General features: G+C 33.0%; 2 protein-coding genes across 2 annotated transcripts; one reads left to right on the top strand and one right to left on the bottom strand.

Annotated features, from left to right (window-relative positions):
* Positions 1–1,239: 1,239 nt before the first annotated feature.
* Positions 1,240–4,970, bottom strand: sta (stubarista 40S ribosomal protein SA). The gene is made up of 7 exons (XM_090104552.1): positions 4,846–4,970; positions 4,537–4,664; positions 4,113–4,346; positions 3,143–3,307; positions 2,622–2,783; positions 1,980–2,129; positions 1,240–1,371 (listed from the first exon to the last, which is right to left on the bottom strand). Exons 2-7 carry the CDS (start codon positions 4,633–4,635, stop codon positions 1,279–1,281), a joined length of 903 nt encoding a protein of 300 aa, XP_089960678.1. The 5' UTR covers positions 4,636–4,664; positions 4,846–4,970; the 3' UTR covers positions 1,240–1,278.
* Positions 4,971–7,349: 2,379 nt separating this feature from the next.
* drk (growth factor receptor-bound protein 2 drk) lies at positions 7,350–25,189 on the top strand. The gene is made up of 6 exons (XM_090104550.1): positions 7,350–7,645; positions 7,733–7,830; positions 8,274–8,393; positions 15,493–15,658; positions 20,208–20,318; positions 21,514–25,189. The coding sequence occupies exons 1-6, from the start codon at positions 7,568–7,570 to the stop codon at positions 21,574–21,576; spliced, it is 636 nt and encodes a 211-aa protein (XP_089960676.1). The 5' UTR covers positions 7,350–7,567; the 3' UTR covers positions 21,577–25,189.
* The last annotated feature ends 78 nt before the right edge of the window (positions 25,190–25,267 follow it).

The following is a 25,267-nucleotide window of genomic DNA, read 5'->3' as shown; positions in this document are numbered from 1 at the left end:
CTACCTTGATAGAGACATATAATTCCGAGAACTCAATTTCTACACGAGCAATAGAAGCCCAATAATTCATAGCTTGATAATATTTTTTGCTGTTAACACGCGCATTAAAGTTCTTCACAACATTGGACGTGAAACTTGAAAGTATATGAAAATGAAATTAAATCGAGCTTGCTTCTATTCTCACCTTGAAGCTAGAATATAGACAAAATTGAAACCCGAGTTAAAAAAACGCGTGCAAGATTCGAGATTATTATTTGGGCATATTAGGAAGAATATAACCTTAAAAATACATAGGTATGTACTTACATCTAAAATAACATTGCTAAACTATACCACTGGAAGGACACAGGCCACTTCGAGGGTTCAGAGTGATCTGAACTTCAGACCATAATCCACCACGCTGGCCAAGTACGTGTCTCTTGTCGAATTTTTTCTTGGACATGCTGGTTCTATTGATTTCCTTCAGTTTTGATAGTAAGTGTATATTAGTTGCAAACCTAATCGAAACGAAAAATGGTTGTCTGTAAAGTCGGTTTACTGACGATAGTTGAACGTGACAACTTCCGGTTGTGCTTCTTTGTCGCTCGTTCCGCGCTCTCGCTTGCACATCAAGCACATGGAACGCCTCAGAGCGAGGTAACGCCGCATGAGTCATGTTTTTTCGTGCGTGCAGACGGCTGTATCGAATTATAAGACGTTGTCACGTCAAAAAAGGATATTTATTATTTATGTAGAAAGTATCATTCGATATGATGTATTATGTATACTATCTATACATACAGTTCTCTACATAGTTTAAAACCATGTCGCTTTCTCTGTCCCTATGTAATATGTATGCTGCAATCCTATAAACCACGCAATGATTTTTGATCCAGATTTTTTTTTATAGAAAAAAAAGTGATTCCCAAAGACAAAGTAGTCGAAGCGGCGGGCGAAAAGCTAGTTATTACTACTTAATACTACTACTTAATACAGTCGAAGTGTTTGAACGCACTAATCGCAGTAACTACTGGACCGATTTCAAAAATCGTGCTATAGAATATGTATATAGGTAATAATAATAATACATATTACGTACCATGAGAAAATACGGGAAGGACTTCTTCTCGCAATCATTAGTTATTAGATTATTTATTTCAAACGTAAACAAGTATACATAGACAATTCTAAATCAGGATTGATGTTTTCTACAAAAATACAGTAATATTCCAGTATCATAAAAAGTAAAATAATACAAAGTTATATGTTTTACAGTGATTTATTGTCAGTAAACATAGTTTACGACGCGCTCCAGCCTTGGGCAGAGCCTCCCCATGATGGAGTCGCGGTGGCAGCGACGGCCGGCGCGGCTGTTCCCAACTCCTCTTGTACCTGACGAAAAATAAATTTTATTACACATTGATCAATTTAGTACAATATTTAACCAAATAATAGTCTTAAACTCAGCATAAATAATCGTGAATGGAAAATACAACCATTATTAAAAAATGTGTGTCATTTGTTACTGCTAATAATCCCTGAAACAGCTGGCCTTTATTTCCTCCTTACAATTTTATTATTATAATATACATATGCCATTTTAGTTATACAATTTGTTTCGTTTTTTTTTACACCTCGCCTATTCTATCACTATTCCTATAACTTCAAACTAACAGGGGTAGCTTAGGCCATTTGCCAGGAAAAAAAGAAAGTCGAGGATGTGGCAGGATTTACAAACACATCCCTCACCACTTCAGAATGAGCTAGTATTGTAAAATTAATAAAGCTAAAATATAAACTTTGCCATTACTAGTACCTATAAATACATAAAGACTATAATTTATTACCGTAGGGCTTAGTTAAATTTGCACATCCAAATATTGGGTAGAATGTTTTAACGCTATTATATTGTAATAACAACACCTATATTTTTAATTTCATTCTTGCAAATAAATATACAATAATTTAAATTTAGGGAATATTTTATTCTGGTAAATTACCTGAGCAGCCCAATCATCTTGAGCGGCGGGTGTGCCGAATGTAGCAGCAGCCACTGGTGCAGCGTCATCGTTCCACGATGTGACTGGCTCCACGGGCTCGTAGTCGTCGTGCGCGAGGGGCGCTACTTCGGGCTTGGCGGCAACCACGGCCTATAAATGAATAGAACATGAATTATACTAATATTATAAAGCTAAAGAGTTTTTTTCTTTGAACGCGGTAATCTCAGGAACTACTGCTCCGATTTGAAAAATTCTTTCGGTTTTTGATTTATCGAGGAAGACTATAGGCTATACGCTATGACCAATAGGAGCAGAGCACTGCAGTTAAAACCGTGGGACACAGTTAGTAGTGAAAACAGGTACAAAATAAAGATTTTCAATATGTTTGTACAATGTTCAATGATTTAAATTTAAAGCTTTGTTAGAACAAAAATTAGATTTATAAAATTTGTAAAAAGATTAAAAACAGTTAAGCACATATTCTACACTGTTTGTGTCTGGAATAGAACTGTTAAAATTACATCAATTTAATATTCAGTAAATATCTCAATTGCTTGAAGCATTCTGTGTACAGGGTATTCTGTTCTGGCAGCCCTTACATATCACATCAATCACATCCCAAAACACAAAACACCCATTTACCTGTTCCTTAGCCTGTTGCTCCTCCTTCTCGCTCTCTTCAGGGTCGCGGTAGAAGAACAGGTCCACTACCACATCCCATCTCTGGTCACGGGCGAGAACACCACGCAGACGGAGCACCTCACGGGCCAACAGCCACCACATGAGACCGATCGAGTGAGACGACTGTAATGCAAGAGCGAGAGTTAATATCAAATGTGTGATTATAATTAGAGGGGAGAAAGGTTTTGAAGGAATTTATTACATTAGAGACATATACAATGTAACATAAGTGTTTGTTCTTTGTTTGGTGGCATTTAATTATTTCTGTATTATGGCGATTGAAAATTTATTCTAAAAGTAGTAGTTGAATAATTATTTTAGTATGAGTTCTTCTTTTTTTATTTTGAAGTTGATTTCAGAGATATACTATGGCTGAAAACAATACCTTTAATACTGTTTTAATATTTTAGATTATAATCTTGAACTTTATCATCAAATCAATTGCAAACAGCTGATCTATTTAAAAAAAGGTCAATGATTACCTTGGTGTTGCATGGAATGGCGATGTCAACAAAACGCAGGGGCGAGTCAGTGTTGCAGAAAGCAATGACTGGAATGTTGACATATGAAGCCTCAGTGATGGGCTGGTGGTCTTGAGCAGGGTCAAGCACAATCAATAGACGGGGCTCCCTGAAGGCAGCTTGGATCTGTTACAATAAATTGTATCTTTAGAATAATAGTTTAATTCCAATTTATAAGTGGTGTGTGTAATATTGTATCAGAATCAAATATAATCATTCCTGCAATATGCAGTCAGTGGTTCCTTAGTTAAATTTGTCATCATTAAATTGACTATACAGTAAAAGTTCTTTATTCGCGGGCAATAGGTTCCATATAGAGAAACCGTGAATATGGAATGGTAATTTGCTTGGGGTATAGGGGATACGTTCCTAGGTGATGAAATAAGGAAGCAAATACATAAAGTAATCAGTTTTATTGAAATTTTTGACCATGCATATTTATTAATTACCATTTAATTAGGTATTATCTTCAGGTTTAGGCAATGGCTTAGCACTTTTTACTGGTTTTTTAGTCGACATTATAAATTCGTAGTTGTAGTTCAGGCTTTTTCTAAGGATAAAAATTGATTTTTATTTAGGTAAATACCTATATGTATGTACCGATGTACCGATTCGATCCGCGAATTAAGAATTTTGGGCCGCGAATATAGAAATTCATTTTTTCCACCCGCAAATAGTGAAACCGCGAATGAAGGAAGCGCGAATAAGGAACTTGGACTGTATTCAAGTATTTAGTTTGTTTTGATTTGAAATTTTCTAAAAATATATAGTGACAGTACAAATGCATTGAGAAATTCATTGTACTGTTGATTTAAAAATTACAACATATTCATTAGTAATTAATCTCTATCATCTCTACATACAGCATCAACACCATTATTGAATTACTTATTTGGTTATAAATACAAGCAAACAAAGATAGTACTCATACCTGGTTAGTGAAGGCACCAGGGGTGAAACGTCCAGCGATGGGGGTGGCACCAGTGTGAGCTGCGAATTTAAGTACGGCTCTCTGTCCGAAAGCACGGGATGAGATCACGAAAACATCAGCGGGGTTCTCAATAGCCACAACAGCTCTGGCAGCCAAAACTAGCTTTTCCCATGTGCGACGTAGGTTAATGACGTGGGTACCGTCCGCACGCCGCTTGTAGACGTATGTTTCCATCTGAAAAGATATGGTTTCATGATATTACTCTTAACGTAAAATAAATGATCATATCATGTTGTATAGCTATAACATCAGTTGGGAGAATCGTTCTTCACAAGTTATCAGATATAAATATGGAACGGATTCACATGTCATCATAGTTAAGTTCTGATAGTAAATAGTAACATCAGTACGTTCATATTTTTACCTGGAAGTTGACATTCTCGGACCCAAGGTGGGTTGTTGCTGCAAGCATTTTAGTAACATCTTCCTCATTGAGGGCTAAGATATCTAATCCTCCCGACATCGTTGCGTTTATTAGAGTAACGACTAAACCTGAAATAAACAGACGAACATGAGTTTGGCGCCGGCACTAAAATTATGTTTAAACTACTTTTTTAATTAAATATATTACATTAAATATAATATGAATGATTGGCTGTCCATCGTTATCGTTTTAGTAAGTTTTAAATGAAGGATTTTAGAGATTTTTAGAGATTTTTTAAAAAATACTCACGCGTATAATGCCACTGGGAGACGATTCAACTTGAAAGAACTGTCAAATTTGACAACCCGTAAATGTCCGATTTATTTATTTTTTTCTGTATGGCAATAATGTCTACTTGCCTGTTGCCATAAAATATATATTATAGATTTTCACGATTTTCATGATCAATTTCTGATCAACTAAACTTAAAAAAACCATTAATTCATTAATATTATTCTAACAAAATAATCATAATGAATATAATATGATAATAAAGATATAATATATAGGTAGGTAAAAAAAATAACTTTGTCTACAAAAAACCAGTGAGCGTGGTTAATCGACAAATTATTCCAATTTTAGAATCTCTCAGTCAATTCTGGTCATTTTTTGTTGTGTAATAAATACACCTTAGAAATACACATGGAAATAAAAATGAGCCACTGGTTCCATTCGGCGTCTATTCCGTTTCTTTTGTGAAGTTATCACGACAAAATATATATAGTACAAGGCACTGCTCGCTGGTGTTAGCAAGCTCAAACAACTTTAAATATTATATTTCAAAGCACTTTCTACTATTACTAATGGTTAAAAAAAACAATTAATAAACCAAATAACTATAGAATACCATACCATACCACAAAAAATGTTGTGTGGTTTTATGAAACCACGGTAAAAGTGAAACTGTTCGAACGGTTCCGAACACTGCTTTGTGTAGCGCATGTCGCGTGACGGTCGGCTGCCGAGTAGGTATACCTACTCGGCAGCCGCGATACACGCGACATGCGCTACACAGACCAAAAAGTTTGAGACGATGTAATAAAAGTTTCACTTTAAGAGCGTTTTCACATTATCCGATCCGATATCGGATATCGGGAGCCGATAGCCGATATCCGATATCGGAGGGAAGTAAAATGTATGAAATATGTACCTGTCTTTCACATTGTCCGGTCCGATATCGGATATCGGAGCCGACACCGATATTCCCAGTGGCTATCGGACGATAATGTTCAGTGTTGCCAACTCAATTTTCGAAAAGGCAGTATACCAACAGCAAAAAAGCACTAGTTTGTGTATTTTCAGTCTTATGGGGCGCTCAATCTTTAAAAAAATTCTTTGCTTTTAACCTAAAACCCTTTCTATTAAAAGAAACCATTTTTATGAAAAAAACACACATTTAAGTACATATTTATAGGCATTTAAAATACGATTTATACGGCAGGTATTTTTATTTGCCGTATTAAAATATACGGCAATTGGCTGAACTGAAGTAAACAAAAATATAGATTGCGTTCTTAAATTCAAATATCTATCTTCGAAAACATTAGTGTCTATCATCTTTATTTTATCTCATTCTGCCTCGCTCCTCCTACTCGGATGTTGGTTGTGCTGTTTATTGTATTGTTGTCATTGAGTGCTTTGTTTTTAACCGACTTCAAAAAAAGGAGGAGATTTCACACCGATTTTATTTTTATTTTGAATTTACAACAAAGAATACAATGTTTGAAAACTCTTAATTCTAAAATAATTGCTTATGACAATAAAATAATTTATGTATCTTTACTAACAGGAAATCACAACAATCTTAATACAAAATAATATATATTTGAACGAGTGACAATATTATTTTAGGATATTACAGTGTAATAAGAAAAAGAAAAGAAAATGTGAACAAAGATTGTATCACTTAATAAATTTATCATACTACATGAACTTTTATAAATGTATGAAGTGAAAAAATGACTAAATGACTAGGTACGTCTTGCTAAAAATACATTTAATAGATTTTGAAAGGTATTTACTATTTACTAATATGTATTACTAAAACTATTAACTAATAGTCTAATACTAGGTTGTAGTAGGTATTGATATAAATTTATTTAATTTATGTTATACAAATGACCGATATCAAAACTATTTAGTAAATAGCACATCTAAATAATATGCAGTAATTTGTGATATCAAATCTTTTTCTACATTTTAATTTTCTTTTTTGAAGTTGTTTTACTTTATCGTAGTTATTTTTCACAGTTATTTTTAATGTACATGTACAACTATGATATTATAACATTTGATTTTTTTTTATTATACCTTTTTTTATCAACTGGCAATTTAGTTTAGTTTTCTCTAAAAATTTCTGGCAACACTCATGATGATATCGGAACGATTTTATCGGACAATGTGAAAGGGCAAATTGTATCCGATATCGGATATCGGCTATCGGCGTCCGATATCCGATATCGGATCGGATAATGTGAAAACGCTCTAATAAATAAACCTTCGTCTGATTCTCAATATTGTCTTCTCACTTTGGCCGCTTGCATTTCTTGCTACTTGCTATAGAAGTTTCACTGAAACGTGGCAGACACGCTCTTTTTTATTGTAAGAATTTAATTTATTATTATTTTTTCATGTCAAATATGTATCTATCTTTAGTATGGATTGATTTCTCTGAGATTGATTTCATTTATCTGTGTAATTTTTGTACATGGTAACAAAAGTTTAATAAAATAAATATAATGTATTTTATTGATGGCAATATCAAAGTATTGGACTGATGTGCCTATCACCGATCAGACCAAATAATTTCGGGAAATTGAACTTATTGTGAATATTTTGTGTTTTATTGATTGACTAATACATGCATTACGATTATTCCTTTGTTTTCGCTCTAAACGCGGTTATAGAATTGCATACTTTGTGAGTTATTTTAGTAATCAGTGACATTAAGAGTGAAGTGCCTAATTTGAAAATGGAGGCTATAGCAAAACACGATTTCACTGCAACTGCGGATGATGAACTCAGTTTCAAGAAAAACCAGGTTCTCAAAGTAAGTTTTCTATCTAACACGGTCTACAAATCCGCAGATTTTCATAATACTCGTGACAGGTTTCTTGTAGAATTTTTATTATTGCAGATACTAAACATGGAGGATGATATGAATTGGTATAGGGCAGAATTAGATGGCAAGGAGGGTCTCATTCCTAGTAATTATATTCAAATGAAAAATCATAGGTGAGAATATTTATTATGATACATATTTTAATTAACAAATTAATGATCATTGGGCTGAGTTCCTGTTAGAATTACGTTGTTTATCTTGTGAATGTATTGGTCTACTCATTTGTCGTAGATAAGTCCATATTTAGTAAAAGAAACATAGACCAATAGGTTTTGCAACATTTTTCATTAAATATTGATTAATATGTTTTAAGTGAAGTCATAATTTTACAATGCTTATCTATATTTGTTTTGGTTCCATAAAAATGGTTAAAATTCATACAAATGTAAAGTATAGTATGAAATATGTAAAACATTTACAATAACATTTAAATAATAATAGATTAATGGCATTAAGATTTCAATCAAATATGTTTAAATAATTATATTGTTTAATTAAATTAAATCACAAACATAAATTATCTCGAATGTGGTATAGCAATTTAATTTATTTTCAGTTGGTATTATGGTAGAATAACAAGAGCAGATGCTGAAAAACTTTTATCAAATAAGCCAGAAGGTGGATTCCTCATAAGGATTAGTCAGTCTAGCCCTGGAGATTTTTCATTATCTGTCAAGTGAGTAATTTTTTTTATTACATTTACATGTGAAGGTAATTGCATTTTATTTTATTGTCTGCTGAGTGCAACAAAATACCCATGAAAGCGAGATATTTCACTATGATAAAACATAGATAGAACTATCTCCAGACACAAAAATCATAAAATAAAATCCCTCCATTGCTTTATAAAAGAAAGTGAATCTGACAAACAGAACAATAAACATGCTTTAGTATTTATAATATTAGTATAAGTAATGATGGTTTATTTATATTATAATGATTTTTTTAAGCAGATATCTCTTGTTACTATTCAGAGCAATCTCTTAAACACTGTAGAGTAATCTTAAATTATCTACATATTTGAATCTTGTAACTTCCTGTGTGGAATTACTATTACGAAATTAGATAACCATAAAAATCATTGTGATGAAGTGTGAAAATACAGTTCATATTTAAAAGGACTATAATAAAAATATATCATCCAAATTCTGATATTAAAGTTGTATTTTTAAGTAAATTAATTAATAAACAACTCAAGAATTAAACAAAAACATATTTTTATACAATGGTAGTTTATGTAATATCTTTTTGTTTCATCAGTGTTCTCATAATAACACTGATTTCTTAGTTAATTTTATCTATACCTTGACTAATTAACAACAGGCTAAAAGTTCATAGGTCGATAAATCTAACTACCGTTCAGGTTTAAAATACTTCTCTAATGAAAAGCTACATTATCTTAGAGGATAGTCTATTTTTAATTTGCTATTTGCCAATATGTTTATGTCTAGTGGTATAATCTAAATATGATTAGCTTCTTATGAAAGGTTCAGTGATCTCATAAATCAGATGAGACACTCATGAATATTTAAGGAGCATAAGTTGTATTATATTATGTGTTATATTACGATTTACAATATGCCTTCTTTTTATTTACTTTATTGATGGATGGAATTTCGAATGTTTTAAATAAAATATAATATTATACATAGAAATTGAACTATGTATTAGTATTATTTTATATCTGAACTGTATAACTGCAAAATCTAACTAGACTAATATCACACCCCGGACACTCCATACAAAATTATCGTTTTGACAGTCACACTGTAGAGACTGCAAATGTGTGTGTTAACGCTTTATGGCTGGCACATTTTTGACTAGCGTAAAATTCGCGTTTTTCTGATGAAATACATCCGTAAACAGCACAATATCTAACCATTTTCTACGAAAAACGATAATCACAAATCCAAAATAATAAAATTACTTTAAGTCAATTTGATTAATGTTGTCAATCTTCGTTGCGTATCGTCCCTGTAGAAAAAATGTGAACCATTTTTAGACTGATCGTGCGGGGTGAGGTAAGTTTAATTTTGGCAGGAGGCGGAGATTGTCCGTTCTGTAGCGTTTAGCTACTATTATGTATTCTGTGCTAATATGTATTAAAACAATAGGATAGATGGATGTACATTAGATCCTTTTTCACACGACAACCATTAAAGGATTTTGATGATACATGGCAGTAATGTAGTGTACCACAGTAACATATAATCTATAATATAGATTATATGTTACTCACACTCACTCACACTCACAAGCAAAACCATATATTTATATAGATTCTATATAAATATATGGTTTTGCTTGTGAGGGAAACTGACAAAGCTAGTAATATTATAAAAGTAATTTCCAGGAAAAATGGTAGGTTTTAAATTTAATAGCGTATTTGTCTTCTTTTACTTCCTTAGCATTAATTTATTTTTTTCATTTGTTTGTTTTTATCAAATATACTCAATAACAACATGCAATTTGCACCTTTTATAAGCTTTCATATGTTATCATTTTATCAGGCTATTTATTGGTCAATGCTCTATATTATGTTGATATCTGTTTGTAATGTTGTCTCTTAGAAATTATGGTTAATGGACATGAAGATTTATTTATTAAAGTCGATAGAATTTTATTTCATTCACCTTAGGGCTCTTTCAATTTATGCGTTTCGTATAGGACCGCTACAGTGCCGAAGCGGTACGTTTGTCGTACGGCGCACGGCCGGTCGTTTGTTTTCATACAAAATGCACGGTGCGGCAACAGCGCGGCGTCCGTACCGCGAACGCTCGACAGCAGGACGGCAACGTCCCAAGTCCCACGTGTTCAGTTTAGGGATATCGAAAATGAAAAAAAATATCGATATATCGATACATCGATATTTAAAAAAAATATCAATATTACCATTGATATATCCCGGAAAAATTATCGATATGTTGATATATCGGCAAAATTATAAAAAAATATTGTGGTTTTAAAAAACAGTGTATTTAGCTAACCTTAAAATCACATGTTCACGAAAACATCGGTGATGCTCTTTTACGGAGTCGTAGTTTCTGTTTATTTTTTTTTGTTTGATGTTTTTCAACAAGAGCACTAACAGTAATGTTTCTTCGTTGGAGTCCATGGCTTAACTGGTGTCAAATAAATTTAAAACAGCACTAGCATACAAACGCACGGCAGTCAGATACGCTTTCAATTTAAGCGTTTGGTAACGGACTGCTACCGTACTGCAACGGCACGGCAGCGGGTTATAACTAGCGGCACGGAAAACGTGCGGCAGCGGTCCGATACGAAACGAATAAATTGAAAGAGCCCTTAGTGTTTATAAACAACCACTATTCGAAATATCTCAACCAAGATTAGATTTGTTACTGTAGGTAAATTTTGGGCGGGTCCGTTAATTTTTCCAATTTAAAACTTTTATTTATAAAATAACATAGTAAAACATTCTAAATTTTAAGTAATAATTTCCCCATCCTGAATAATTACCTCTAACTTAAAAGATGTACCTCAATAAACCATAATGAAAATATTACATTTAATTCATGATTCGCTGCTAAATTACTGTGTAACAAAATCAAAGTCAAAATTGATACGAAAGTAAAGATCACAGGACTTGCGTGGTTTCATGCAATAAGACCAATTAAGATTATTAATTGAGCGAAGCCCACAACAAAGCTATCTTGTATCGAAATAATTGAATGCTATTATTATTAAATTTTACCTTAAACATATAAATTATGTTGGCCTAAATATTATGCTTAATATTAAATATAAATATTAATAAAAACGGCTATAAAATAAAGTTTTACTGGTACTTTAGTTGTTCACAGTCAGGACTTGACCTAAAAGTAAAATCTGGTAAAATAACGTAGAGAAAATAAGAAATAGCAACTACGTAGATCGTTTATTCTGATAACGAACTATGGTAGACGCTCCCACGACAATTATTATAACTTTCGAACTGACTACTGTATATTTTGGACAGCTTTATAATTGCATAAAACTTACTTTCTTTTTCATACAAATATTCCAAAAAACTATACGTATTACGGTATTAGATATCGAATTTATACGATGGCCTGGGTTCGTTTATTATTTGCAAGGTCATCAATGTTTTCGTAGGCGAAATCGTGGGTAAACAATTCCAGTATGCAAAATTGAACTGCTCCCGTGAACTTTCATATACAAAATGAACTTCGTTTGAGTGATGGTTTAAAAAAAACCATAAAAAATATGAACAAATATGGAATTCGTGATGTTTTTGCGTAGTCGTATTACATGGAAGTTTGTATGACGCGCGACCGATAACGCGGTTATAGGTAATCAACCTTTTCTTCACTCGCAGTGTGCGTCAAGTCGCAATCAATTCTATTGGACGTTAAATTGGTAGATAAAAAAAATGAGTTTTGCGACTCGCCATCTGACTCATACGATGTCGGCATCGACTTGTTATGCTCGTATTTTGCCTTCATATTTTATTATTTTTTGCCAAGGCACACATTGAATGACCATACTTATAAAGACGAAGAAAATTTAATCTTTAACATCATTACATTTGTTTATTTTTATTGTTTAACGGTATTCCTCTAGAGCGGTAATTACATAATGTAATGAAAATCTTAACCAAAGCCGTCATTGCTATTTTTGTTCGACATCTATATTAAAAATGCTTTTAAAATCACGTAGTTTACATAATTTGAGCTTGTAACATTAATACATTCTCGTTCCCTCGTATAATTATGTATTAGTTCAATGATTAGATAGTTAAAATATTTTACGCATTTAAAAGGACCTACAGACTTCTGTAAAAGGTACGAGATATTTCAATATTGTTATTTATAAGGACTTGACCGATTCGTAGAATTTCAAAACTAGTTCACCAATAACTGCAGAATATTGACATTAATATAGGTTGATTTAAGTTAAAGGAAAGAACGGTTTCCAGAACATTATTCTATGAATAACTTAGTACGAGACCATTCCAAGAATACCAAAACTTATCATATTTAGCAATGATAACTATAGTATAATAACAAATGAAATCACCATTCATTTCCTAATAAATGATCGGAGGTCCTAAACATGAATTGCTGACACAATATTTGCTCTCAATAAGTGTCGTATTATAGTGATTCAGCCCTAAAAGGAAGAACGAAGCCGATATGAAAACATTGCTACACAGTAAAAATACACCTCGTTCGGATACTTTTTTGTTACACTTTCGTGCCGCATGTATTTTTAGACGATCGCAGTTAAATTGAACTCTTTACATCAGTATGTGCAGTACTTTTTCCGCGCTATTGGAATTCCAGACGTTTATTTTCCCGTCTCGATCTAAACATTTCGGACTCGTATTGCGAGTTGCGCTTTTCATAAAATTTTCTTTGAACCGTTGGAACTTGTTCTATATCACACAGCATGAATCAGCTTACTTGAGGTGAACTGAAACCAGTTTTCGTCTATTGGTGATTCATATAGGATTTCTTACGAGTATTGACTTCATATTTGGGGCCTGCGTTACTTATAATGCTCTTAGTTAACATTCATAAATCATTATTGCTTTTAGTATGTCTTACATTTTTAACATACTTTGGTAATGCGTGTTGGAACGCAATTCGAGTCTATTATCTACACGTATCTCAAATTTAGCGAGGAATAGAGAGAGAGGTTCTGTATTAGATAAATTGCCGGAGGTACATATAGAAATCATTTCTCTACCGGATGATATTTGGGATTGTCCCACTCACCGGCGAAATACATAATAATTGGTATTATGTATTTGTGTCGCTATACGGTGTACTGGAATATAATAACATTTCCCTCTGTATAAATCATAAATCATAATGAAAACGAAGGATCTGTTTATTTTGAAACAGAACTTAAAGCACTCGGGATGGATGATGTAGCTCTACTTTTCTTGTAACCTCTTTTTAACAATCATAAAGTATTCTAGATAATTGTTATTATTTTAAATCCGCTTTGTTATAATAAAACGCAATTAAGGAAGTGTTATATTTCATCATCGATGAGGAACCGTGTGGATCACCATTCACCACAACATATAGTTATAACCACATATGACTTTGTAATTGTATATTATAACAATATTAATTCAATTTTAAATAGAATAGACCTTTATACAATAAATCTTTCATATATTTTTCCTGCTATTGTTGTTGTTACTAAACGTTAATACCCCTCACTAATATTTTTACGAAACGTGTCCTTATCAAGATAATAATATCAACTTGAAAAAAGCATTAAAAACATTGAGACAACCAAGAGATTTTGAAAATATTTTTAAATTAAAGTTATTAGTACTTGTTGTTAGATCAAGTCTTTCTTAAGATTTAAAAATTTTCCTTATTTTGTTCATCGTAACATATTTATTCAATACCTATATTATATCTATTACAGGATAACTTTGTATGCAAAAGTTTCTGAAGCAATTTAAAAATTCATTCACCCTGGCAAGGGAGTAACTTGTCTAGTCAAACTGGCGAAGTTCTCCGCTCGAATTGCATAAAAGAATGACAACGTAGAGCTCGGCCAACGACACTTGTTACATTTTTAACATACACACATAATTATATGTTAGAAGATATTACATCATATTATTCATTAGATTACGGGGAATCTACATCAATTTTCATGAGATCAGATACTTGGATGTGATCTAACCGACGTATGTTTTTGAATAATAAAGAGGAATAATATGAATTGTACATGGAAGCACTAACATTAGCATTTCAACATTGTGAAACTACCATTGTTTAAGTCGTTCTGCATTCTTTATCTACGTCACGGCACTATCAACCTAAAATAGTTGTAAAAAGACGGATATTTCCTTAGCTCGTATCCATTTGTTCCCTGAATTATTCGGCTGGGTATGCAGACTTAATCTAAAGTCTTATTGCTTGCATTGTGTGCATAGAACATTTGAATGAACTCTTAGTAAAACTATTAGTTCATTCAAAAGTTTATTTATTATATTAGTTTTGGGAGCTTTTTCAAATAAACACACGAGTCAATCCATTATTAAAGTTGTGTATTGAATATGCATAATGGGCATTGGGCTCGTTTATGTTTAAAATGAGATTGTTAAAGATTCCGTAATCCCCATGCTTAGTTAGTCAACTGCGGCCCCTTAATCACGTCGACCCCTAAAGTTTTACCCTTTAACCCATTGACCACCGTAAGGCCCGATCGGGGCGCGACACAATAGATTTTCTATTGTGTCTGTGATTCCGAGGACTGATGGATTAAAATGCAATATGGCTCACTAAAACGTTCGCTAACAACGGTTACAAAGGAACGATGTCTGGTGTCGAGGTTGAAAAATAAACGAAAAAGAAATTATGTAGAAGTGCACATAGTGCAGTTTTCAAACAATAGCTTTTTGCGATAGCTGCTCATATGATAAGGGCCTGTATCCTTGTAATCCTCCCTCTATTCATACATGGATGGAAAATCTTCTCAAAACATAGCTCATATTTATATACTTATATGGAACGTCATAACTCTTTACTAGGAAAATAAACCATTTCTTTAATCTGTACATATGTTACATGGTAACATTAAATCTCATTAAATGTAGAAAACGCATGAGATTAGGGCCAACCCTGATATTTCTATGCGTCCGACTTGCATATAATACCCGTTAATTCTTAATAACAAAAATTCTTAGTTTTTTTTTTTTATTTCTAAATGAATAATTCTGAGAAAATGGTTTTATAATAATTATTTGTATTATTTTAATCCTAAATTTATACGATTCACAGATGTCCCGATGGCGTACAACATTTCAAAGTGCTCAGGGATGCTTCAAGCAAGTTTTTCCTATGGGTGGTGAAATTTAATTCTCTAAATGAGCTCGTAGATTACCACCGCACCGCGTCCGTGAGCCGCCTGCAAGATGTCAAACTGCGAGATGTCGTTCCCGAAGAGGTGACTTGCTAAACATACTATTGTAGGCTTGTTACTAACACAAAACACATAGGAAACTTAGAATTTCTTGTCCTACTAAAATCCTTTAAAGTCTTACCGCATTTATACATACGTAGGTAAAAGCAATCTGTAATTTTGCTTAGCTAAACTGCTTTTAATGAATAAGTCGAGCTTAAATTTATTATTTTAGCCACCTTAATACTGCTGAGCTTTGCCCTAAATATCAAATGTTAATGTATTTTGTTGGTGAATGGGAATTGTCGCGAACGCAAATAGAGTGCCTTTTTTGACATTATATATTTACTTTATTATTCATACAATTACCGTATCTTCTAACGAAAAATGATACGTGTAAAAAAAATAATAAGAAAGTCGAGCTTAAAATCACTGTTGAATATTTATCACAATAGTAGGGGCATTTTCGATGTTTTCTTATCGAACAGTAAATTGTTTCCATAATAACATTGTTATCTATATGTTGCTCGATAAAGTCCTCTCACATTCACAAAGTCCCATTCATAACCGTTTAGCCGTTTTAAAGATTACCCCCCACAAACAAGAGATAACAAAAATAAATTTGTATCTTTTCTTGGTACAAAAGGTCAAATTCATATATCTATCATTATTATCTAAAATGATCTATATAACTGGCAGGTGCATTACAATGTTAAGTGGTAGGCCATTCGCTTAATAAATTTAACACATACAAGGTTATTTTTCAAATTAAAACTAAACCAAGTTCAAATTAACTTCCTTGTTTAATAACAAAGGAAAATATTGTAAATATCAAAGCATACTAAACTCTTGTGTGTGTTAAATCATAGACTAGTTGCTCACCCCGTATCCGCCCAGGTTGACCCGGAACACAAACATAATGTATACAGCCCATGTCACTTGGGAATAATGTAGCTTTCTTCTGGTGAAAGCATTTTTCAATAGGTATAGTTCCAAAGATTACTTACTAAAAAGAAATGCTAATTGTTCCTCTCAATATAGTTAGCGTAGACGAAGTCATTAATAAAAAATTAATAAGCGGCTATCTCTTGATAGCTGGATAAATAGTCTATATATTATTACAAGCCATATATAATTTCAGACAAATCGAGCAACAAACATTCACACATCACTACCCTAACTTTCCAAATTTATATTACATATTTATAATCTATAGATTTTAATCAGATAACATATTTACAGTTTATTTTTGTAGGACAGTTTCACTAAATCCATCCAAGTGATTTAAAAATAGCATAGAAAGTTTATTTCTAAATTTTAATGAATATATAGCTGTTAATTATTCGTATTTGGGAATTTAATCATACAATGTTAAATTCAGATTAAAAAGAGTTTATCTTTATACAGCTCGTCCTTATGAAAATTCAAAATTTGGATCTGCTACTAAGAATATTATATTTTCTTAAAATTTAGCATTGTTAGTTCTATATTTCGAATATTTACTGAGATCTTGTCAATGCAGAAAAATAGCTGAATATTGTGAAGACAACAAACAGCTTGTTTTTCCACCTAACATAACTTCCTTTGGGAACTTACGCTTCCACAGACAGACACACAAAATATTAAACTCATACATCCCTCATAGTTGGATCGGGGTTTAAAAGTACAAAAAGATTAATGACATAAGTATTCACTACACGTCAAACTTATTAAAAGTTATATTTATGACTCCACCCTGACTATCAACGGACTAATTGAAATAAATGAGATAATTTTATCTCGGGCCTACTCAGAACAAAACTTAACCTATGACCCATTTAACGACTATTGTTCATAGCCTCCTGGTGAGAGATAGCTATGAATTCAAAGCGAGGGTCTCCATGAGACCGTCATTAAAATCCTTTCTATACGCCTCTCGAGTCTCCATCTTTATGAATTTTTAATTTAACTCAATGTACAGGTAATGAATTTTATCCTGTGTTAAAATTCAGAAAAGTTTTAAAATGGTAATGGTACTATCGATAAAAGCTTTTTTAAACTCAATAAAATTTGCACGCAAGGCCGTCCTTACTAATATCATAACGGCAAAAGCCATTAAGCATCGAACGGTGTGAATTAATTTTGAAGTGCGTACAGAAAATTGAATATTGGAAAATGCTTTATCATTTTATTTTTTGTCTGCAAATCACGATGAGAACAAAATATAAAGGTTAAAAAATGTGTCGTTGGAAAATGTCTGAGCGAAAAGCTTCAGTACAATATATAATAACAAATTACGTATTCAACCTCACTACATTTTCATATCACAATTACCTAAAAGCCCACATTAATTAAATAAATTAAATATTTTGGTGACATTTAATACGTATGAGTAATGACTACATTAGGATGTTAATTTAATCGATAAATCAAATTAGCCCCGACCGCTATCGACTAAACAAACTTTCTATTAATTGGAACACAAATACAGAGGGGGAAAGTCCCATCATGCGTACGGTTTCCATTAGCACAAGGGCTGTCTCAGATTATAATTTTTTGCAACTTAATGTTAATCAGGGTCAATCTAGTAGCTTTTATAGTAATGATTATAAAGCTAGTTCACTTCGAGTTCGTAAAAAAAGCGGTAAAGCTTAAAAAGTTAAGTTCAATAATTACTTCTGATAATAACATGAAAAATTTATCTCGGCTAGAGTATCATCATATTTCACTTGCAAATAATTAATAAATATCCAGTTCGATTGAGCTTTCACTGCATTATTCTTGTAATACTATGAAATTTAATTCATTAATTTTGCTACAGTAAAGTTAGAATCGCCTATGCGATTAACTACCTATACTTCCTATTTCAACGATAAAACAATAACAAGGAATTATTTAAAAATATAATTTTGCCGCATTCCATAGCCCTATTAAGGGCATCGAGGACAAACGAATCCAAACAGTTATCCATAAGTTCGATTCGTGTGTAAATATTACAGCGTGCGTGACCCTGATAACGTAACAGAAATAGATCACATTGTGTTTCTTATATCCAGCTTGAACACCGTGAGCCGACGCAATTATGATAATTTGCTGTTGTTGTGAAAGGGATAGTACACTTAGTGGGCACGTATACTCTTAGATCAGTGTAACGAATTTGAGTTTACAGAGGGTACATTTACAATGGCAATTAAAATTCGTATAGATAGTTCGACTTTACGGAAGCTTATTAAAAGCGTTGTTTAGGAACTTTGTCAACTATTTGGAGTAGCGAATTACTATTAATTCCCTGGCTAAATTTTACGTTTAAGCTATGTTAAACGTTATAAAACTGACGAATAGAAATGAGGAAAATGAAAAAAAATGCTTTCGAGAGTGAAATCAACACTGTTAATTCCCCCTGGCGACGTCTAACACGGCTACCTTATAAATTCAGATTTTCCCCACATTACTAGGTTATCTATAAATATTCAAATTACAAAGCGATCGTGGCGGTAGTTAGCGTGATATATTGGATTACATTAGCGTATCCTTGCATTAATTATTACAGAATATTACGGTATAACGTAATTTTGTTCTGTGATTAATTTCCTCATCCGCTTACAATGACTAACTCACTATAAAAACCTAGAGATTTTTGCCATTTTGGTATGAACGAAAATAATAGAAGCAAAAATAAACATGTACATAAATTTTTTAACAATTTGTCATTTAGTAGTAGTAGATTTCGTAGTTCCAGGAGTAAATTCCAAAAGCCCTGCTGGTCCATTATATTTTGCTTCTTACATATAGTCTTAACCATAGTTATCAGCCATAGGAGCTATCTTGGTAGAATGGATAGACTAATTTAGTCAGAGCATGAAACGTCAGGGCTAGGAAAAGATTGTTCTAACACATTGCATGTACTAACCACTAACCAAATACATACACAGACTTATAGATGAATGAGAATGGCTTAATAAAGGAAATAAAGAAAAAAGACACGTTTGAAAAGCTTAAGCAACTTGTTCAAAAAGTTTTTGCATCTGTAGAGTGTAGATACTAACCCAATAAGTACTAAGAACTATAGGTATATAACTTAATAAAGGATATGTCATTTATAACTTGAATACAAGATAACTGACATACTTCTAAAAGATTAGTCGGCAAATAAAAGTTATTGCATCTATAGATACTAACCAAATACAAACAGAACTATAGATGAATGGCTTACTAAAGAATAGATGCCATTTCTAACCTATACAAAAGAGAACTGACTTGTTGGAGATACTAACCGAATACGTACTCAGAAGATGTTTCTCTATATAAAGGATAAAACCTATTTAAAAGAGAACAGTCTTGTACGTTACGAAGTTTCTTACAATACTCAGAACTATAGATATTTTTTCTTGATAAAGGATATAACCTATTTAAAACAGAACATACTTGTCAGTTACGTACGTACGAAAGTAAATCGAAAACTACTGCGCCAATTGCAAAAAAAGTTAGAAAAAGTGCGTTCACCGGCCCCCACATTATTGGCAAGTGACATGGGCGGTACGTTTGTGTCCCGGGTCGAGCCGGGCGGGGCGGGACGGGCGGCTAATGTGTAACATAGAACGGGTACGCTCCGTAGATGCTGGTGCAGGCGCTGTACGACTTCACGCCGCAGGAGGCCGGCGAGCTGGAGTTCCGGCGCGGCGACGTGATCACGGTGCTCGACCGCTCCGATCAGCATTGGTGGCAGGTATGATACATTCATTTTTTTTTTAAATAACGAAGGTAGAATGTATTTCTTGGGCTTTTGGGAGTTGGTTAAAATTAATTGGAATAGGAAAGCTTTGTGAAAGGGAAATTTTTCGTATCCGATATAAAATGAAGCCTGCTATGATTGTTATAGGGACAAATTTCTAATTCAGAAAAGAGTAATTATTAAAATAGTAGATTTTTTCTTTAACTATTCTAAAGTATTATTATTTATGTTTTGTTTTAATATATAAATTGTACTGGATATTAAAAGGTTCCACAAGCTCTGGTGAAGTCTCGATACGTAATAAATTATATAAATATAAGCTACAGCATTGAACATATACATAACATTTGAAGACGTACAGGGTATATATGTAACAAGAACTTTGTATGCAGTATGTATATGTGCATTTCTCTCGTACAATGTAATTTCCAATCGTAAATTGAAATGGACGTAAGCGGAATTAATAGTAATATCTGCAGCGTGGTTACAAGTCCCTCCTTTGTAATGATACTAAAAATAGCTAATATGTCGCAGTTGTGAGTGTCAAGTGCATGTAGATTACGGAAGGTTAGTAATCAAATTACATCTGTGGTATGTACTATAGACTATAGTATAGATAGAATAAAGAATAATGTCTAACAAGCTCGTCGGTTTAAGCGGCCTTCGCTCTATTTCGTTTCTATAAAGTAACGTAAAAATCACAAAGTATTTTATATCTATGTAGTTACTACGACCTATGTTCTAGCTAGTTATAGTTTTTAAATAAGTTCCATCTGCGACCGTAATTATGCACGTACCGCACATCTATAATACGTGTGCGTGTTTGTGTAAATTTTAAATCATGGAAATTCATAAAAAGGTTGAAATAATAAACCGCTTAAAAAGAGGATAAGTTTATGTATTCGTTTGTATTTTTAACGCGCTTTCATAATTTTCCTGTATGTGTGTAACCGACATGGTTGTATGTAACCAATTCAAGTCTCGATTTTGACCAAATTTAAATGTACAGATTTAATTCAAACTTTGTACATACTGTTTGGATTGGTGCAGACAATACAATAATTTCATGAGTAACGTATTAAAGCGTGTATTTTTATATTTATGTATATAAAATATTTTACAAAGCCATAATGACTGTTTTTTCCATATCTGTATAATTAAATAACATAATATTATTTATAAATTCCAGGGCGAGATAGCGCACCGCCGCGGTCTGTTCCCCGCGTCGTACGTGACCGCGTACCACTCATAGCTGGGGCGGCGCACGCTCCGCCTCCCCGCGCCCGCCGTGCTCGCACCGCCCTGTCTGTAGCGCTCTAGCGGCGGACGTCGGAACAATACGCTTTATTATTCAAGATTATAGTGCCACAAACAAACTTAACTGACCCGGTGACGGTGTCACTGATGTCGATTTTACTGGCGGCACGTAGTTCCAGTTTTTGAAGTGAAAACTTCTTTAGCGGCGTTGGGTATAAAATCTTAAACTCGCGTCAGGACACGTGACCTGATCGAAAAAGCGTAAGACGGATGGATATCAAACATGCTCAACGTTAATAATCAAGTTTTCACTTCTGCCGGCACTCCCGGAGTGCAACCCGTCTTTTTTTTTCACCGGGTCAGTTAAGTTTGTGGCACTGTAATATACTTTTTGCCTGTCATGCGGTTGACTTTAGAAATTGCGTTCTTTTCAGTTGATAAAAATTGGTTGTCTGTAAAGTCGGTTTACTGACGATAGTTGAACGTGACAACGTCCGATTGTGCTTCTTTGTCGTTCGTTCCGCGTTCTCGCTCGCACTTCAAGCCTTACATGGAACGCCTCAGAGCGAGGTAACGCCGCATGAGTCATGTTTTTTCGTGCGTGCAGCCGGCTCAATCGAATTATAAGACGTTGTCACGTCAAAAATTACTCCGTGTTTTGAGTTAGTTTTTGTTTTCTTGTAAACCTGCTGATGAATGGACGGTTTCGCAGCTTCTAGATGTGTTCTGATTAGCTTATCTGTATAAATTACAATGTACGGAATTTTCGTCTTAAGTATAACACAGAATATCGAAGACATTGCCAACAAGTTGTGAAATCTGTCCTTAGTAGGTAATTCATTTTAAAAAGAAACTCCGAATAGTTTTTGTTAAGTCTTTTTGCGATTATTTTACCATAAAATGTTCTCACAATATCACTAAGTGATCAAAAATTGGATATAAGCTATTGTTTCGACGCGTCTCCGCTCGTGAAGTCGCTAGTACAGCGTCTTGCTAATATAAACCCATCTTGCGATAAGATTGTTTTACTTTGACTAGAATGTGGATAGAACTATTGTAAAAAAGAATACAATATTATATTTTATTGTAAGTAAAAGATCTGACATGACTACGTCTTCTATATTGAAGATTGTTTAATTTTACCAACACAAATGTAATATAAAATGTAGGTAAATGACTAATGTGCAATTTAATTGCATAATTTTTATTGGTATTATGTGAAACCTTGTTTATTTGTATCATAAACAGAATATTTTTATTACTTAACGTATATATAGTATATCTTCATAGTCATCAGTCGAAAGTAAAACGATCAATCTGCACAATCCTTGCCCTGAAACTTTGTTTTTACCAGCACATAATTATAACTCAAATAATATTAATTATGTGCTGTTTTAAAACTATCTATCAATCCAGTGAGGCGGATTGCGTTGCTAACGCAAAATTAATTTTGCGTAATTTACCGATATTTTCCAATGTTCAGATAAACAGTGGTTATATGTGAGAAAAAATTAAACCGAAAGTTTCAGTAGGAACAGATTTCTAGTTGTTAAATTTGATGGAAATCACTCTCTATTTGAACATTGCAAAATCGGTCCACGGTGTGCCGAATATATGTTAAATGTGTCAAATGACAAATGTATGTCCCCAGGTTGAATTAGCTATGAATGTTTGTCAAGAAGAAATACACACAATCGTGACGTATTTGCGTTTTGCGTGAAGAAATGTTTGACTGATATTGGTCAATTGAGATTCAAATCTCTGCCAATAGAATGAGAGTTCTGACTTGTGACGTCACGAACCGCGGAGCGAAACGCTTCCGATTTGCTGATATAAATTGCACAAATACATTATCGAGTTTGTGTGTATTCCTCTATATTATCGACGTTTATTAAATGTATTCAAACTTTATAAATTATTATAATAATCGTTAGTGGACATCTAGCTAAGACACATACACCATTAAAGTTTCCTAAACAAGTTCGAAATATATTCGATGCAATATAATTGAACTCGCGTTTTTGCGTCGAATGTATTTAGGCTTGTTCTTACAAAACATGCATCGGCCATTAATCCTATTCTTGTGGGCTTGTAAATAGCAACACGGTTTATATTATCAAAATGCCGTTAACTGATAATCTTATTTCAAATAAAGTTTGATGTTTTATGGTGCTTCATGTCAGCTATGATAATTACTATAAGTTTCGCGACGTCTAAATTCATTTCGAATTCGGGACATGCCTTTTCGCGATGCGATGGCATCCAAAATTTCTGGTAGTACAAAATTTTATTGCATTACGAATTAATTTATCGCGAATTTTAGGGCCTCCACATACGCGATTGGAAGCGCGGGCTGATAAATATTTATGATCCAAGCTTCCAGTCGGTGTGAAGAGGCCGTTAGGGATAATATGTCCGCTTAAACGTGCCAGAATATTATTTTAATTTTTGAAATATATATGCTTAGTAATAGTGCGTGGGATCAAATCAGTTTTTTTTTAAATCTCTGAATTGCTCCGTCAGATTTTCATACATGTGATTTAAAGTATGACCATTATTTATCCCCATATTAGTAATGCTCATAAACATTTACCATTATACACGTTAATTAAGGTAATAGTGTTAAGTTCGCGCGGTTTTTACTTTCATAAAATATGATATGCAAAACTATGTAATCCAGTCTAGTGTTACTATGCTAAAGTGTACGACGTATTACGAGTGTCCCCGAAGCTTCTCCTCTAGCTTTAGGCTGCGGTGGATTTGTGTTTCGCACAAATTATAAGTCACCTATATTATATTATTATTGTTCGTGTGGACATTTTATATCGGCGATTTTTTATAGAAGGGTTTGTACAGCGAGGATTTTTTAGAAAATTTTTATATTGCATTGCACTTTTAAGGCTTTCGATGTGTTATTTCGAGACGATTTTGTTACCCGTTTTAGTGTTTTATCAATTAATGGATACGAGTAAATAATGATAATATCAATTAATATTTCAAATTTTAACCTAATTATTAAATTTTAAGTAAGGACGTAGTAGTTCGTAGACTACTGGAGTAAATACGATAATAATATAACGCAAGTAATTGGGCAGCGTAACGACGTAACGACGTGGCACTCCATAGTGTCATTGTACTTAGTTAGCGTATAACATTATACTCAAGACTTTGAAATTAATAACTTTGAGTACTCGTTAATTCAATGTAGATATTTATTTTTGTTATTGTAATGTACCCAAAATTACTATATTTATCGAAATATACTTGATAGAATTTTAGAAATCGACGACCAAGGCGGTCGCTGTAAGTAAGGATGACATTTCTTTGCATATAATAATGTTTGAAAATCTAAATGTTTCCCCGATATGGCATTTAAACGTGTTTAATACATAGATATTGTAAGAAAGCGGTGTGTTGTACTATCAAGTGAGTCGGAAATGCTAAACAATTGTCTAATGTGCTTCTCGCTGTAGATGTAAGTTGGCATGTTTTAATAAATTGGAAGTGCTATAATCTATTATAATCAAAATATTTAAAATAATTAAGTTATGATTCTCCAATATTGTGGAAGATGTATAATATTTTTTACTAATAAATTTAATATTGTACTTTGTGTTTTATTTCATCCCTGAAATTATTTTTATTGTGCATGCAACATACTATTTTCATTCGGATTTATAAGACAA

Source organism: Colias eurytheme, chromosome 8 (assembly GCF_061535395.1).
Source record: "Colias eurytheme isolate Ceu_HAF_F1 chromosome 8, ilColEury1 Martin Lab GWU primary, whole genome shotgun sequence".
NCBI lineage: Eukaryota > Metazoa > Arthropoda > Insecta > Lepidoptera > Pieridae > Colias > Colias eurytheme.
The sequence above is the reverse complement of the archived record's forward strand: the minus strand, read 5'-3'. Positions and strand labels throughout refer to the sequence as shown.

What these genes read in the sequence shown, in the direction of transcription:
- sta (XM_090104552.1), bottom strand. Translation starts at nt 4,635, where the DNA reads ATGTCGGGAGGATTAGATATCTTAGCCCTCAATGAGGAAGATGTTACT. An exon ending in CTGGTGCCTTCACTAACCAG is followed by an intron (nt 3,308 to 4,112) that starts GTATGAGTACTA and finishes TTATTGTAACAG; the next exon opens with ATCCAAGCTGCCTTCAGGGA. An exon ending in CCATTCCATGCAACACCAAG is followed by an intron (nt 2,784 to 3,142) that starts GTAATCATTGAC and finishes CTTGCATTACAG; the next exon opens with TCGTCTCACTCGATCGGTCT.
- drk (XM_090104550.1), top strand. Translation starts at nt 7,568, where the DNA reads ATGGAGGCTATAGCAAAACACGATTTCACTGCAACTGCGGATGATGAA. An exon ending in GATTTTTCATTATCTGTCAA is followed by an intron (nt 8,394 to 15,492) that starts GTGAGTAATTTT and finishes TACGATTCACAG; the next exon opens with ATGTCCCGATGGCGTACAAC. An exon ending in GAGATGTCGTTCCCGAAGAG is followed by an intron (nt 15,659 to 20,207) that starts GTGACTTGCTAA and finishes TACGCTCCGTAG; the next exon opens with ATGCTGGTGCAGGCGCTGTA.